The following is an 18180-nucleotide window of genomic DNA, read 5'->3' as shown; positions in this document are numbered from 1 at the left end:
CCCGCAACCTCTCTTCATCAGAATGACAAGAAGGAGAAGCCCCCCCCAGCAAAGAAAAGACAGTGAGTCTGTGGCCTCTGCCACAGAAATAATGGATATGGATGTAACCAAATTATCAGAAATGGAATTCAGAGTAACGATGGTCAAAATGATGAGTAGAATTGAAAAAACTATTAACGAAAAGGTTACTGAGAATATAGAATCCTTAAGGACAGAAATGAGAGCGAACCTGACAGAAATTAAAAATTCTATGAGCCAAATGCAGGCAAAACTAGAGGCTCTGACGGCCAGGGTTGCAGAAGCAGAGGAACGGGTTAGTGAATTGGAGGATGGGTTAATAGAGGAAAAAATGAAAATAGAAGATGGTCTTAAAAAAATCCACGCCCACGAATGTAGGTTACGGGAAATTACTGACTCAATGAAACGATCCAATGTTAGAATCATCGGCATCCCCGAGGGGGTGGAGAAAAACAGAGGTCTAGAAGAGATATTTGAACAAATTGGAGCTGAAAACTTCCCTAATCTAGCAAGGGAAACAAACATTCGTGTCCAAGAGGCAGAGAGGACCCCTCCCAAGCTCAACCATGACAAACCTACGCCACGTCACGTCATAGTGAAATTCGCAAATATTAGATGCAAGGATACAGTATTGAAAGCGGCCAGGGCAAAGAAATTTCTCACGTACCAAGGCAAAAGCATCAGAATTACGTCAGACCTGTCTACACAGACCTGGAATGAGAGAAAGGGTTGGGGGAGCATATTTAAAGCTCTTTCAGAGAAAAACATGCAGCCAAGGATCCTTTATCCAGCAAGGCTGTCATTCAGAATTGATGGAGAAATAAAGACATTTCAGAATCGCCAGTCACTAACCAATTTTGTAACCACGAAACCAGCCCTACAGGAGATATTACGGGGGGTTCTATAAAAGTTAAAAGGCCCCAAGAGTGATACAGAACAGAAAGTCACAGCCAATACAAACAAAGACTTTACTGGCAACATGGCAACATTAAAATCATATCTCTCAGTAATCAGTCTTAATGTAAATGGTTTGAACCATCCCATAAAACGCCACAGGGTTGCAGATTGGATAAAAAGAAATGACCCATCCATTTGCTGTCTACAAGAGACTCATTTCAAACCCAAAGATGCATTCAGACTGAGAGTAAGGGGATGGAGTACCATCTTTCACGCAAATGGACCTCAAAAGAAAGCTGGGGTAGCAATTCTCATATCAGATAAATTGAATTTTAAACTACAGACTATAGTTAGAGATGCAGAAGGGCACTATATTATTCTTAAGGGAAGTATTCAACAAGTGGATATGACAATTATAAATATATATGCCCCCAACAGGGGAGCAGCAAGATACACAAGCCAACTCTTAACCAGAATAAAGAGACACATAGATAAAAATACATTAATAGTAGGGGACCTCAACACTCCACTATCAGAAATAGACAGAACACCCTGGCAAAAACTAAGCAAAGAATCAAAGGCTTTGAATGTCATACTCGACGAGTTGGACCTCATAGATATATATAGAACACTACACCCCAGAACCAAAGAATACTCATTCTATTCTAATGCCCATGGAACATTCTCAAGAATAGACCATGTTCTGGGACACAAAACAGGTCTCAACCGATACCAAAAGATTGAAATTATCCCCTGCATATTCTCAGACCACAACGCTCTGAAATTGGAACTCAACCACAAGGAAAAATTTGGAAGAAACTCAAACACTTGGAGACTAAGAACCATCCTGCTCAGGAATGACTCGATAAACCAGGAAATCAAAAATCAAATTAAACAATTTATGGAGACCAATGAGAATGAAAATACAACAGTCCAAAACCTATGGGATACTGCAAAGGCAGTCCTAAGGGGGAAATACATAGCCATCCAAGCCTCACTCAAAAGAATAGAAAAATCTAAAATGCAGTTTTTATATTCTCACCTCAAGAAGCTGGAACAGCAACAGAGGGACAGGCCTAATCCACGCACGAGGAAGCAGTTGACCAAAATTAGAGCTGAAATCAATCAAGCAGAAACCAGAAGTACAGTAGAGCAGATCAACAGGACTAGAAGCTGGTTCTTTGAGAGAATCAATAAAATTGACAGACCACTGGCAAGACTTATCCAAAAGAAAAGAGAAAGGACCCAGATTATTAAAATTATGAATGAAAAAGGAGAGGTCACGATGAGCACCATTGAAATTGGAAGGATTATTAGAAATTTTTATCAACAGCTATATGCCAATAAACTAAGCAATCTGGAAGAGATGGAATCCTTCCTGGAAACCTATAAACTACCAAGATTGAAACCGGAAGAAATTGATTCCTTAAACAGGCCAATTAATTATGAAGAAATTGAGTCAGTGATAAACAACCTTCCAAATAACAAAACTCCAGGCCCGGACGGTTTTCCTGGGGAATTCTACCAAACATTCAAAGAAGAAATAATACCTATTCTCCTAAAGCTATTTCAAAAAATAGAAACAGAAGGAAAGCTACCAAACTCATTCTATGAGGCCAATATTACCTTGATCCCCAAACCAGGCAAAGACCCCATCAAAAAGGAGAATTACAGACCGATTTCCCTAATGAATATGGACGCCAAAATCCTCAACAAGATACTTGCTAATAGAATCCAACAGTACATTAAAAGGATTATCCATCACGATCAAGTGGGATTCATACCTGGGATGCAAGCGTGGTTCAATATTCGCAAATCAATCAGCGTGATACATCATATCAACAAGAAAAGACTCAGGAACCATATGATCCTCTCAATCGATGCCGAAAAAGCATTTGACAAAATACAGCATCCTTTCCTGATTAAAACCCTTCAGAGTGTAGGAATAGAAGGTACATTTCTCAATCTCATAAAAGCCATCTATGAAAAGCCTACTGCAAATATTATTCTCAATGGGGAAAAGCTGGAAGCCTTTCCCTTAAGATCGGGAACACGACAAGGATGCCCACTCTCGCCACTATTATTCAACATAGTACTAGAAGTCCTTGCAACAGCAATCAGACGACAAAAAGGGATCAAAGGTATTCAAATTGGCAAAGAAGAAGTCAAAATGTCTCTCTTCGCAGATGACATGATACTCTATATGGAAAACCCAAAAGAAGCCACTCCCAAACTATTAGAAGTTATAGAGCAATTCAGTAACGTGGCGGGATACAAAATCAATGCTCAGAAATCAGTTGCATTTCTATACACGAATAACGAGACCGAAGAAAGAGAAATTAGGGAATCCATCCCATTTACAATAGCACCAAAAACCATACGTTACCTTGGAATTAACTTAACCAGAGACGTAAAGGACCTATATTCTAGAAACTATAAATCACTCTTGAAAGACATTGAGGAAGACATAAAAAGATGGAAAGATATTCCATGCTCATGGATCGGAAGAATTAACATAGTTAAAATGTCCATGCTACCCAGAGCAATCTACACTTTCAATGCTATCCCGATCAAAATACCAAAGACATTTTTCAAAGAACTGGAACAAACAGTCCTTAAATTTGTATGGAAACAGAAAAGGCCCCGAATCTCCAAGGAACTGTTGAAAAGGAAAAACAAAGCTGGGGGCATCACAATGCCGGATTTCGAGCTGTACTACAAAGCTGTGATCACAAAGACAGCATGGTACTGGCACAAAAACAGACACATAGACCAATGGAACAGAATAGAGAGCCCAGAAATGGACCCTCGGCTCTTTGGGCAACTAATATTTGATAGAGCAGGAAAAAACATCCGGTGGGAAAAAGACAGTCTCTTCAATAAATGGTGCTGGGAAAATTGGACAGCTACATGCAAGAGAATGAAACTTGACCACTATCTCACACCATACACAAAAATAAACTCCAAATGGATGAAAGACCTCGATGTGAGACAGGAATCCATCAAAATTCTAGAGGAGAACATAGGCAACAACCTCTACGACATCGGCCAAAGCAACCTTTTTCATGACACATCCCCAAAGGCAAGAGAAACAAAAGATAAAATGAATTTATGGGACTTCATCAAGATTAAAAGTTTCTGCACAGCCAAGGAAACAGTCAGAAAAACTAAGAGGCAGCCCACGGAATGGGAGAATATATTTGCAAATGACACTACAGATAAAGGACTGGTATCCAAGATCTACAAAGAACTTCTGAAACTCAATACACGAGAAACAAATAAACAAATCAAAAAATGGGCAGAAGATATGAACAGACACTTTTCCAATGAAGACATACAAATGGCTAACAGACACATGAAAAAATGTTCAAAATCATTAGCCATCAAGGAAATTCAAATCAAAACCACACTGAGATACCACCTTACGCCAGTTAGAATGGCAAAAATAGACAAGGCAAGAAACAACAATTGTTGGAGAGGATGTGGAGAAAGGGGATCCCTCCTACATTGTTGGTGGGAATGCAAGTTGGTACAGCCACTCTGGAAAACAGTGTGGAGGTCCCTTAAAAAGTTAAAAATTGAGCTACCCTATGATCCAGCCATTGCACTACTGGGTATTTACCCCAAAGATACAGACGTAGTGAAGAGAAGGGCCATATGCACCCCAATGTTCATAGCAGCAATGTCCACAATAGCTAAATCGTGGAAGGAGCCGAGATGCCCTTCAACAGATGACTGGATTAAGAAGTTGTGGTCCATATATACGATGGAATATTACTCAGCTATCAGAAAGAACGAGTTCTCAACATTTGCTACAACATGGACGGCACTGGAGGAGATAATGCTAAGTGAAATAAGTCAAGCAGAGAAAGACAACTATCATATGATTTCTCTCATCTATGGAACATAAGATCTAGGATGATCAGTAGGGGAAGAAAGGGATAAAGAAAGGGGGGGTAATCAGAAGGGGGAATGAAACATGAGAGACTATGGACTATGAGAAACAAACTGAGGACTTCAGAGGGGAGGGGGGTGGGGGAATGGGATAGACCGGTGATGGGTAGTAAAGAGGGCACGTATTGCATGGTGCACTGGGTGTTATACAGAACTAATGAATCATTGAGCCTTACATTGGAAACCGGGGATGTACTGTATGGTGACTAACATAATATAATAAAAATCATTAAAAAGAAAAAAAAAAAAAAAAAGAAAACAAAAATCAAACTCCTAGATACAGAGAACAGGTGGTGGTTGTCGGAGATGGGGGTGTGCGGGGGGGAGTGGGGTAAAGGGAATCAAAGGTACAAACTTCCATTTATAAAATAAATAAATACTGGGAATATAATGTACAGCATGGTGACTATAGTTAGTTTTTTTTAAAAGTTACCCTAATTCTAAGTATATTCAACACAATGATCAGAACAGTTTTTGTGTGTGTGCTGTTGTGGCCCCCCCACCCCGATATATCCTGGCTGGCACAATTTATACATGTTTATGTGCAGCTGTGAAAACAATATACCATAAAAGCATCTTCATATATGTGAATACTAACTGTAGATTCAAGGGCAGTTAAATCCTAAATGAATTCCATTTTTTTTTAAGATTTTATTTATTTATTTGACAGAGATAGATAGCCAGAGAGAGAGGGAACACAAGCAGGGGGAGTGGGAGAGGAAGAAGCAGGCTCCTAGTGGAGAAGCCTCATGTGGGGCTCGATCCCAGAACGCTGGGATCATGCCCTGAGCTGAAGGCAGATGCTTAACGACTGTGCCACCCAGACACCCCTGAATTCCTTTTTTAACATCTGACAGATAATTATCTCAAGCCATATATAATATTAAAATATTGTGTTCTGAACAAAATACTGTGTTAGAGAAAGCTGAATTACAAACTGATCTCTTGGGGCACCTGGGTGGCTCAGTTGTTAAGCATCTGCCTTTGGCTCAGGTTGTGATCCCAGGGTCCTGGGATCGAGCCCCACATTGGGCTTCCTGCTCAGCGGGAAGCCTGCTTCTCGCTCTCCCACTCCTCCTGCTTGTGTTCCTCTCTCGCTATGTCTCTGTCAAATAAATAAAATCTTAAAAAAAAACAACAAAAAACAATGGATCTCTCCTTCACATTGGCCAATATGCAATCATTTAGGGCTCATATTTTAAAAGATATGTTCATAAACAGGAATTGTTTCCACCTCTTTGTTTTCCTTAAAAGATCATCAAAGCCAAGTAAGGGGCAAAGAATTCCTTAGTCCAGTAATCTTAGTGGATACATAATACAACAGATCCATGGAATAAAAGTTTCCATTTTAGAGATTTTTATCTGAGAGTTCTAGTTAAAAACTCAAGGCTGATCATTCTTCTATCAAATGAGGCATTAATATTTATGAGTACAGTTTACATAGAGAGTACTAGCATTAGCATATTAGTAAATCTTCAATATCACACATATTTGCAGTGCATTTAGAATCCATCTGAAACAGATGCAAATATTTGTGCAAATCTTACCTTTTCCCCAGAGTTGTCTTTAGCTGTTGGGATTTGCCAGGTGATATTAGCAGAGTCTTGCTGTTCCTGAGTCTTAGCCTCTATGTCCTTAGGACAGCTGATTTGAGGGGCCTCCACATCTGACTCAGAAAATGAACAGATCAATGAGCCGATTGATACGTAATTCTAAGTCATTTAAGAAAGAGGTAAAAAAACATGAATACTCTATGACTCGTTTTTTACATCCCAATTCCGGATTAATTTGGAATATGCGACTGCCTTCAGCACAGCTTATGAAGCCCTTCCTGACCTGGTACCTGCTGACTGACCTCTTAGCTTCATCTCTTACGGTCCCCCGACCGGAACTCACTCTCCACGCCGGAAGCTATCATTCCCATGCAAACTCCACGGTCTTGCACCTGGGCCTTTGCCCAGGTTCTTTTATGTGCCTGAGCTCTCCCTTCTTTACCTAGGTAACCCCATCCTTGTCCTTTCTTAGCTTAGACACTCACTCCTCAGGAAGTGCTCCCTCCTGGGCTCCCACAGCCCTCTGTCCTTCCTGACCACAAAACTTGACACGCCATTTTGAAATTGAATTTTCTCCCCCCAACAGAATTCACATTTGTTGAAGGCCAGGACGTCTCTTGTCCCATTGTGTTAAATAGTTCCTGGCATACACAGCAAGCGTGGTAAATATTTTTCAATGAAATAAAGAAACAGAAAAAATAAATGTTAACTGTGGCCGGAAGGAACTACACTTGAAAACAAGGCTGTCAAGTAGAATTAATTAGCAGTGCTACCCTGCACTGTCAAAACAACAGATTGAAGCCAATGAAATGTTTTGCAGCGTGAAACTCTGCAATACAGACTCTGAGTTAGAGGTGGTAATATTAAACATATCCACATCAGTCACTTGTAGAGCTACGTTCTTAATATATAACATAAAAAGTTCCCTATTTTAAGTTATGTTAAATTACGTCTACTATAACTTGGCAGCTGAATTTATCTGAGTTGATATAATCTGTGTCTCATATCTTCTTGTTTCTTGAACACTTTATACAATTTATATTTTCTTTTTCTTGGAGGGGCTGAGACTCGGACACTTTTCCGCCACAAATATGCATCAGCATACTGACTCTGAAAATCTAAAAAAGGAGTTGATTTTTCATTCGCCCTTGAAAAACAGCTTAACTGGATTTGGAACTTAAAGTTTCTATCAATTTTCTTTCTGTATTCTTTGGACCTTGCTGTATTTCCTTCTGGCATCTGTACTTGTAAATAATAAGTATCATGTAAGTCTGCTTCTTGTTTCTTTTGTGAAATTTTTCTTTTCTCTCTGGAAACTGATTTAAGATTTTCTTGTTAAACTCTGGACCTCAGAAATTTCACCAGTCGTGAAAATACGCCTGCCTCATAGTCAGGGACTATGACTGATCTCATGTTTCAAGTTTAGCTCAGAGACACTTCCTTCTACTGGTAAGAAAATTCTTCTCCTCCATCCACTTCCCTCTCTCCTTCTGGAACTGTTTATTAAATGGACATTGGGGCTTTTTCCTATTATTGCTATCTCTTGACTTCGGTCTTTTTTGGTGTGATCATTTGGGATATTCAAGTTCTTTATCATTTCTCCATTCTGAGGGAACTCTCAATTTGGTTCTTCAAATCCTTAATACTCTTTTCAACATCTGTTCCACTTTACTAATCCTTCTCTTAGAGATATTTTTGATGTTTTTACTTCTAAGAATGCTTTTTTGTTCTCAATACCCCTTTTTTCAGAGCAGTCCATTCTGGTTGCGAGTAAGGTGGCAATGTCCTCCCGTGAAAGTAATGGGACGCTGGTTTCAAAGGGCTGATAACTCATTTCTTGGGGCACCTGGGTGGCTCAGTTGGTTAAGTGTCTGACACTTGGTTTCGGCTCGGGTCATGATCTCAGGGTTGTGGGATTGAGCCCTGCTTGGGATTCTCTCTCTCTCTCCCTCCCTCTGCCCCTCTCTCACCCTCTAAAAAAAAAAAAAACACAAAGTGCTGATAACTTCTTTCTTTTTAAATTGACTCAGTTCCACAGGCCTTATAGGGGTCAGAAATTCCTCAGAGATTTTCACTTACTGATGGAAAACTTACCTGATCTCCAGCTTTAACATTATCCTTATATTCTATTTCTTCTGTCATTGCCTGGCATATTATAATTGGATTTTGTAAATCTATCATTTTGGAACAGAAACCCTCATAGAGTATATTAGGATAACACCTACCACTTTATCATGGATTTGCAGCAAAAGCTGCGAAGAGGGACAGCCCCACACTGTACCAACATGTCATTATACGGGAATTTCGTTCTCAACCTGACCAATGTAGGGGACCTACCTTTACACACAGCTGTCTGAACTTTGGCACTCCACTTTCCAGAGCTGGTACATCTCACTTCCTCTCTGACCCCTGATAAAATGAATCCTCGGCGGCAACTGAGTTGACACGTCATCCCAGGTCTGGCGGGCTGCTTGCCACAGCTGGGTGGGGAGACGACGACACCTCTGGGCTTCTGAAAGGTGGGGCAGTGGCGCTCTATTGCAGCGAAATGAAAGGATGTTACTTGCATTCCCACAAATTTCAAGAAAAACATAGTTATGCTGCCTTGGAATTGACATAAGTCACTAAGTGATATCTGTTTATGACACTGAACATATGATACATTATAAATAATGCTAAACTGTCTCTCTTAGGTTATCTCATGTTATTTTGACAGTGTATCAGTACCTTGAAAAACTTCTAACGGATATTTTAATTCATGCCAATTTTGACTTTTATCACTCGCTTGGAGCACCTTCTTTCAGTTTGCAGAACATTTATGGCTCTTAAGTATAATATGGTAAATTAGGGCACCTGGGTGGCTCAGTTGGTTAAGCGTCAGCCTCAGGCTTAGGTCATGATCCCAGGGTTCTGGGTCGAGCCCCATATCGGGCTCCTTGCTCAGCGGGGTCTGCTTCTCCCTCTCCTTCTGCCCCTCCCTCTCCTCGTGCTCTCTCTCACATTTTCTCTCTTTCTCTCAAATAAATAAATACAATCTTTAAAAATAAACAAACTAAAATAGTAAATTAGAGCCCCTCTTTCATGGATTAAGCAATACATTCAGCCATCCGTCTCCATTTTATGAGTTCTTTTGGTCCCATCTTTAAATGAGCACATATGAGAAAAGTTTTCATTCCCTCCCACAAATCACTGTGTCATTTTGGGGCCCTGACTCTTCATGTTATCTTTGGAATAGATGAAGGAGGCAGAATGCAAACAGAATGGAAAGGCAAGACTAAGACTTAACGTAGGGTGTGTGTGTGTGTCTGTGTGTGTGTGTGTGTGTGTCCCCGCCCATGTGCACATTTGTTTTATGATGATTCTACTGACAGCCCTGCTAGCATCTTTAGTCTGTATTTCCCATGTAACAATTGCTAACATTTATTCAGCTTATAATATGCCAGGCATTATTCCAAATGCTTTACATGTATTGACTCACTCAGCCCAATGCACTGAGGGGTACTGTTACCATTTCCACTTACAAACAGGAGTGCTGAGGGACAACTATGGGGAAGTTACCCACAGTCAACATTCCTGAGGTCACCCTGTAGGTAAGTGGCAGACTCTGTGTGCTCCAAAACACTTCACCACCATGCCTCCTCCCTGAAATTGCTTCCAAACCCCTGTGCCGGCAAAAGCAATTTTTCCTGAGAAATTGGTCATTTCTTTATTTTTGCACAATACATGCCAAATGACTACCCCGACTTTCTGTTCTGCTGCAATGAAGAGGAAAATCAGAGCCAAATTTGTGGTTCAAATGTAATGACCATGTGGGGCTCAACATCCCTTCTTTAGGGATGGTTCTTTATAAATTAAGAAAATTATCATTTTGGCTATCATAATCATTGGAGATTTTGTTCCCTAATATTCTCTTCTTTATTGTTTGCTTATGTTCTTTTGAGTAAACATTCTTAAATTTTTATATAGTCTACTGACTTCACTTTCACCTCTTTTATACTTAAGTTCTGAAATTGGTTAACATTCACATATTTTAACTATACTCTCCTCTAATTTTTAATGATTTTAGTTTTTAATTTATACTTTAAAACCTCCAAAGAACTGATGTCAGTGTCTGGTGTGAATTAAAGACACACAAGAATTTCACTTTGTTTCCTTTGTTTTTCCCAAGGAGCTAGCCAATTTTTCTATGTAATAAATTGAATAAATCTTTTCTTCTCAACTGACCTGTAATGCTTCCTTAGTGATACATGAAACTCATAAAGCTTTGGGATTTATTTGGTCTTTGTTTATATAGCAGTACTTGCAAAGTCTTCATTTTTGTAGTTTTAGTATATATTTTAAAACCCAGTAGAGCTACTTTCTCTTTACTATCCTTATTACTCTTCCCTTTCAATCTCATTTTCGTGACTTTCATGTACATATTCTTCCAGACAAGCTCTAGAATCACTTCCTACTTCGAAAAGAGCAAAAAGAAAATCTCTTCTAGGGTTTTTAAATGAGATTGCATTTTACTTATACATATATCTAGACAGAATGTACATTTTGATAAAATTTTATAAAAATATTAAGGTGTTCTTTTTGTCCCTAACATTTTGTAGTTTGTGTAACGCAGTTTCCATACTCTGCTGTTTGAGGTTATTCTTACATATTTTATATTTTCCATAGATCTTCTGAATGTGATTTTTCACTATATATTCTGTTTATCATTGTATATGGAGAAGTTCTTTATTTGGTATTCTTACGACATTAGTGAACTCTCAACTCTCTTAGTAGATTCATTCCATTTTGGGGTGGACATGTAATCTACCAACGATGATGATTTTAATTCCCCAAAGCTCTAATCTTATGATTTATTACAAGTGCTCCAGGCTTTGGGAACAATACTAAACAATATGGATGATTCTGGGCACCCTTTTCTCGTCCTGGATTTAATAAGTGTGCCTATATTGTTTCCATAAGTGGTTGCAGGTTTAATAAGGATATTTTTTTATTACATCAGTTATCAACATGAGTTTCTCAGAATTTTATTGAAAATGTGTTTTAAATGATGATGGATGGCACTTTTATCTTCTGCTAAGTAACCATATGAATTTTTCCTATTTGTTAAAATGAAGTAATTTATTATGTTGATAGATTATATCTAATTTTAAGCCCGTCTGCATACCTAGGATAAACTCTGCCTGTGTTGACAGGCCATTCTTTTGAATGTAGATTGGTAGAATATTTACTGTCATAGTTTATTATCTGCTTTTTTGGTCATAGCTATCAAGTTGGCAACTTGTAGTCGTTTGCTAATATAAATTATTTAGCTTTCCATTATTTGGGCCAAGTTATATGGTATAGAGTTACTGTTTCTGCAAAGTTTGGAAGAGTTTCATTGATCCCTCAGTCATTTTTGGAGTAATTAATGCTCAGATAACATTTTCCAGTTTTTTTTACAAGTAATTATATCCTTGCATTTCTACTTTTTTCTTGACTCATTTAAAAAATTTGATTTTCATAGAAAATCATACATAATACCATGGATTTTTAATTTATGTGCACAAATTTATGTATACTGTTTTATTCTCTGAAAAACCTTGGGCCTCTATATGCTTTGTTATAGCTTCTCGGAATAAATCCATTTTTGCATTTTTTAAAACTTATATTTAAAAATCTATTACTGTGGGGACACCTGACTGGCCCTGTCAGTTAAGTATCCAACTCCTGGTTTTGGCTCAGGTCATGACCTTAGGGTCATGAGATCAAGCCCTACACCAGGCTCCATGCTCAGCATGGAGTCTACCTGAGATTCTCTCTCCCTCACCCTCTACCCCTACCCCCTGCGTGCATGCACTCTCTAAATAAATAAATAAATAAGTAAATAAAATCGTAAAAAAAATAAAAATTTATTAATTTCAAAGATTTCCCTCTTATCCATTCTTTGACATTCCATCTCCCTTCATAGTTCATTTTCCTTAATTATTAGTGTGTATTTCTTTCAAATTCCATTGCAGTCATTCTTTTCCTAACTTTTAAATTTAATGTTTAGTTATTTTCATTCTCCCTGTTTAATAATTAGAGGATTTATAACTATAAAATTACATCAGCGTATAATTTAGTCCACATCTTGTAACTGGTTTTAGGAGTTCCTCAATTTCATTTTTTATCATTTAAAAATTATATTTTTTAATTTCTCACGTGTGCATTGAATTCATTTCCTTTATCTCTCTGTTGGAGTCTATATTCTTTTGTGGTTTTGTCTGGTTCCATATCTTAGAAAATGTTAAGAATAATCACTAATAACATTGACACAGTTACTTGTGTTTCAAATACCCTTTCTTTTTTGTTGGTTGCCTTTTGATTACGATGTAAAGAATTCACCTGAAGCACAGAAATTTAAATCTCTATGTATTTGAATCTATGCTTCTTTTCTTTTATTCTTAGGAAATTATTCTCCATTAAAAATTCAGATTGTCTTTTTATTCTTAGAAAGTTCTCCTTCATAAAAACCTATATCTCTTCTTATATTTCACTCCTTAATTTGCCTGATTTAATTAATTAACTTGGTGATTTTTTTGTATGTATGTAGTGGAGTCAAAACTAATTTTTACATAAACTTTTCTCCCATTGACTTCTGGAATTTCCTTTACTGAGTGTTATATTCTTCCATAAACAAATGTTTGTTTCTGTACCATATTTAATCATGTGTAGCTCCATCGTTCTGTGCACCCTTGTACAATTCATGTTCTATTTTAATTACCGTGGGTTCGCAATTTGTCTTATGATGGTGAGAATAAGTTCTCCCTCATTTTACTTCATGTTCAAAATTTTTCTCTTTTGTACCTTTCTATTCTTCAATACACAGTCTATTCATTTCTATTAGCTTTTTTAAAATCAGAATTTTCACAGTAATTATTGTGGTTGTCAGAATTTGGAGGCCACAGTAAGTTGTTCCCCAATAAACTGTAAAGAGATGCAATTTCCTTGATAGTTACACAAATCCACCGAGATTTGCATATGTTTTTAACCATTACAGAGATGTGCACAACAATTTAAAGAAGAAGTGAGAACAGGAAATCCTTATTAGAGGTATTACTATTGTTAATGAAAGGTTGGGTCCCTCAGAAGAGGAGGTGGACAGTCATGGAACCAGGGAAAGAGGTGGTTCTCAGGAGTAAACATTTGTATTTACATAGAAAATCTAGCCTAAGGAGACACCATCCCAACTACAGAGGTTTATCGAGATTTACTGTCCCATTGTAAAAGCCACCTTCTTGACAGTGAGAGACCCATCACCTTCACTTCATTTAATTCTGTAGGATATGTGAAGAAGTAAACTCCCTTTGCTTCGGTTTTATGCAAACTAAGTGTGTTCTTGATTTGGGTGTCCTTGTGGCTTCACCTACAGGGAAATACCATGCTTGTCCAGCCTAAGTCTTACAGTACTGGTAACAGTAGGTATCTCATTGCTAATGAACTGAATTTTTGTTTCATAGTAAATTTCATTCTCCTGTCCAGGAGAGATTAATCTCTTCTCAGGATGATAATATCAGTTTTTCTGAGATTGCACAGTGAGGATCAATTCTTGGACTGTTAAATGAATCTCCCCAAAACCCTGGAAGCTAACCGCCTTCCTGGTGATACCTTCCTCTATTATCAACCATGGATCCAATACCAGATTATACTAGAACAAACCTGTAAATCAATTTGGAAGGAACTGACATATTTATAACACCTAGTTCCCCCATATTGGAATCTGGCATATCTCAATTTATTCCTTACATATAGTTATTTTTCCTTTTTTTGGAGAGTTGGTTATTTTGATGTGGAAAACAAAGGCAAAAGAAGAAATTAAATTTCCTTACTATCTAGAGCCCACTAACAAGTCCTTGAAACGGGCAGAGTGACATTCCTCTAGGAATTCACCTGCCTTGATGCTGATACTTTCCTAAGGGCAAAAGCACTCTTAGCCGGACCCCCCAGGATCCTGTGAGTCTACTTTAATACATAAAAATGTTTTTGGAAACTTCTTTAATCTCTACACCCCAGGATATATGTTAGCAATCATCCTCCAAGCATATGGCCCACTAATAAACATCTGAAGGGTCTCATGACTGAGTTTTTACTAAACCGTAATAAATCACCTTTCCTAACAATAGCTAGTCCCCTCAGGTTCCTAGAAACCTTGTTTCCAAAATTCCTGGGAGACTTGTGCTTTCCCTAACCCCCTCCCAACCTCAAAGTATATAATCAGTCACCCCTCACAACCCTAGGAAGGCAGCTCTTTCTGTCCACAGGTCCTATCCCCATGCTTTAATAAAACCACCTTGTAGCATTGAAGATGTCTTAAGAATTCTCTCTTGGCCATCGGCTCTGAACCCCAACACTTCTACATCAATTTAATCATACACCTGCCACGCTCCTAGGTATCCTATATCTGACATATAATAAGGATTCACTAAATGGCAGTTATCCTTTATCATCATCATTATTATTACCACTGTTATTTGTATCCATAGCATATAAGGAGCAGCAAACTGGAAAAGCTCCTGAATTTATTCTGGAACCAATTTCAGTAGTAAGATGTCACAACTCTTCATGAAGGACAAAAACTCTCCCAATTACATAGAATGCTATGGTCTATCTTAAGGTTTGCTGGTTCATAATCTTGTCCTTTCATCAACAAGGTGAAAGTAACTGGTATTTAGCAAAGCAAGGGATCACATGGCATTTGCTTTTTAAAAAATCCTTCCAAATTGGCCCCAGTTAAAAAAAAAACAAAAACAAACCATCACCATTTGAAGCTGTAAACTTCAGTGACTTGGAAAATGGGATTCTGGCGTAGAAGTCTTTTTACCAGTGGAGGGGAATAAAACAATGTATTCATTTACGTAACTGTATCTCTGTGCATCTGTATATACGGACGTGTAGTTATTATATTCATTATGAATCCATTTTAGTTCTAGGTCTTCACAGAAAAGAGGAGAAATGAGAGCAAGAGAAATAAATTACCAGAGGCACCATGCCTTCAGTGACTTACCCACACACCGGGGTTCTAGGCCATCCCACTGGGCGTTTGCTTGACAGGTAAGCCTAGCACCTCCTTCTAGTGTGTACCCTTCATCACAGGTAACCAAACACACTGTCCTGTAGGACATTTCCCCCGTGGAACAGCTGATGCGGCCATGTTTGGGCTGGCGGAGATGAGGGCATGTTCGTACTATATAAAAATGAAAACAACTAGGTCACATTTTACTAAATAAGACAAAAATTCTAAATTTAATAAATTGCAAGCAAGAACATACCTTTTCTTAAAATGGCAAATAGTAAATAACGCACCATTATGTTTTGAGCTAGTGTGGGACAATTAAAAGCAAGTGTTTCATCAGATGCTCTGCCCAAGCAAAATCACTGTGCTCGGCCACCTGCCCATAGGTGGGAAACTTAAGCTATCTAAGGAGTCCAGTCCTAGAAGGATGATGACACCTGTAGATTGCAGGTGGCTGACAATGGGAGGTCCTCTGCAACCCTCAGCAGGGCCTTTGCTGTGATTTTCCAGGCTACGGTCCAACAAAAGGAAGGAGTCTTTTCCAGGACAGGGATTCAGGTTCACGATTAACTCCATTCTCAGATCTCACGGGCATTTGATCATATCCTGGCCCTTTTCATGGTCCCACCCCCTGCAAAGTTGCCCAGCCTCTGCAATCTTAAATTTCAGTATCCTACTCTCTGACCATAACTCTGGTCCTTTTAGCTTTTTCACCCCTTTCTTCCAAGACACTTATTGCAAATCCTAGTTCCTGATGTTAATCTTGACTTATGCACTAACATTGATTTGTTTGTGTGTTTTTGCTGTTGTGGCAAAGACAGCTAGTTGCCTACCCAGTAACGTTCTTCCCAATTTTATTCAGCATAGAATACACACAGCTAGGAGGTAACAACTGCCCACCTCCATCACAACAAATGGCAGACAACGAGCTATGAGCTGCAGTTGTGTGGGATGTCTGGAAAAGCTTTTAATGGAGACTCTTTCAATTGAGAGAGTTCCCCCCCCCACTCCTTCTTTGTCCTGAAATACGGACAGGAGGGAAAGTACCCCAGCATATTATAGTATAAGTACAGGATACTCCTATGGGATAACGACCATGCCCTAAGATGGTAGAGCAAAAAAATTAAAGAAGCCTGGGTCTCCGATGACAGTGGAGCTATCACATCAGTTTAGGATTACCTGGCTCTTTGATACCAGTAGCTGCATGTTAATTCCTAATTTCCTATGCCCGGCATCCATTCACTTTTCCTTTGCTAATTTCCTAGGAAAGATCTCTCCCCTCTGTCCGCTCATGGGATTTGTGTGTGCTCCAACCCTGCTTAGAGGTAGAGCATGTGACCTAGGATCACATTTCCCTGGTCTGAGAAGTGATCTGGTACAACTGGTGACAAGATTCCTTTATCTGTCAGCTTCAAAACCACCATGAGACAGCAGCCAGGCGGTATTTCCTAAACCCTTGATTCTGGAAATGCCCCGTGTCTCGGTCAGCCTCAGCGCCATCAGCAGAAGCACCACGGGGTGTCCAGAGAAACATGCATTTTCTTGGTACTGCTAATTCTAACTCGATAGCCTCAACACAGCATCAGAGAAGCTCCAAGAGGGCACTCGGACTGCCCCTGCCTTTGCGGGTCCCCAAACAGCATCTGAGCTCTAAGCTCTTCCAGCAAGATCTTCCTCACTGCCCAGCCCACCAAAATCCCATAATGTGTCTTAGGGTCTGTCTCAATTAATCCTATGACATCCTATATTCCTGTTTCTGACAATCTTTTAGGAAGCCCAAGGCTCCAAAGTCATCCCTCATCTACCACGGTCATCCCTGTGTAGTTCTAATCCAAATCTCATTCACGAATCGTTGCGCCTGCCCTCTGGAAACATGATCAGTCTTCAATAAATCCTCTCCTACCCTAAACTTCACTTGTCAACTTTTCTTTCACCTTCTTATCCCAATCAAAATCTTATTGTCTCTTATACACAGAGCCTGCAGGGGGAGAGGGGTCTTCTTTGCTCCTTGTGCCTTCCCAGATTTTTCTCTCTCCCTTCCTCTTTTCTTTCTAAAACCCTTAAGCTCCCAGAAAGTGTCATGTTAAATATTCAACATCTTTTCTTTCCCCCCAGTTGTCTTCTGACCTCTGGGCCACTTCTTATTCTTTGAAGATTTTATTGTCTCTGTCTCTCTGTCTCTCTCTCTCACACACACACACAGGCATACACATTGGTGATTTCACATATTCTATGTATCCAGGAGTCATATTCTTTCCTTCCTCTTCTCCAATAACCATATCCTTCACCCTATCTCAGCCTCCCTTCCACTGCCTTCTCCTCTAGACCTAGCCATCACCAACCTAAGCATCCCACTCTCTGACAACAACCTCCTATCTTCTTGGATCACTCCTTCAAGCACTTCAACTCCATCAATTTCTATACCTTACTGGGATCTCCAATCTATTGTATGTTCTGTAGAGAAAATCATCGCTAAAGAGTTACTCTTTCTACACCTCTTTTCCTACAGTTCTAGTTAAAAACCCACTCTGTTCAGGATTTCCAATCAGGGGAAGGAGTGCAAGAATAAAGGAGAAAGGAAGTAGGAGAATAAGAAAAGAAAAGAGGGGCGCCTGGGTGGCACAGCGGTTAAGCGTCTGCCTTCGACTCAGGGCGTGATCCCGGCATTGTAGGATCGAGCCCCACATCAGGCTCTTCCTCTATGAGCCTGCTTCTTCCTCTCCCACT

The 18180-nt window shown here is 39.2% G+C and overlaps 1 protein-coding gene across 2 annotated transcripts in view; it reads right to left on the bottom strand.

Moving 5' to 3' along the window:
* The window catches only part of SVEP1 (sushi, von Willebrand factor type A, EGF and pentraxin domain containing 1), a 192962-nt gene that overhangs the window by 109510 nt on the left and 65272 nt on the right, over window positions 1-18180 (bottom strand). For both annotated transcript variants that reach the window (XM_045814774.2, XM_087869486.1), the window contains exons 6-8: window positions 15445-15624; window positions 8760-8957; window positions 6417-6535 (exon numbers count right to left, since the gene is read on the bottom strand). In XM_045814774.2, the coding sequence (XP_045670730.2) occupies window positions 6417-6535; window positions 8760-8957; window positions 15445-15624 (497 nt within the window). The remainder of the gene's footprint in view (window positions 1-6416; window positions 6536-8759; window positions 8958-15444; window positions 15625-18180) is intronic.

This window comes from Ursus americanus, chromosome 18 (assembly GCF_024610735.1).
Source record: "Ursus americanus isolate L20-20 chromosome 18, mUrsAme1.1.p, whole genome shotgun sequence".
In the NCBI taxonomy this organism is placed as follows: domain Eukaryota; kingdom Metazoa; phylum Chordata; class Mammalia; order Carnivora; family Ursidae; genus Ursus; species Ursus americanus.
The sequence above is the reverse complement of the archived record's forward strand: the minus strand, read 5'-3'. Positions and strand labels throughout refer to the sequence as shown.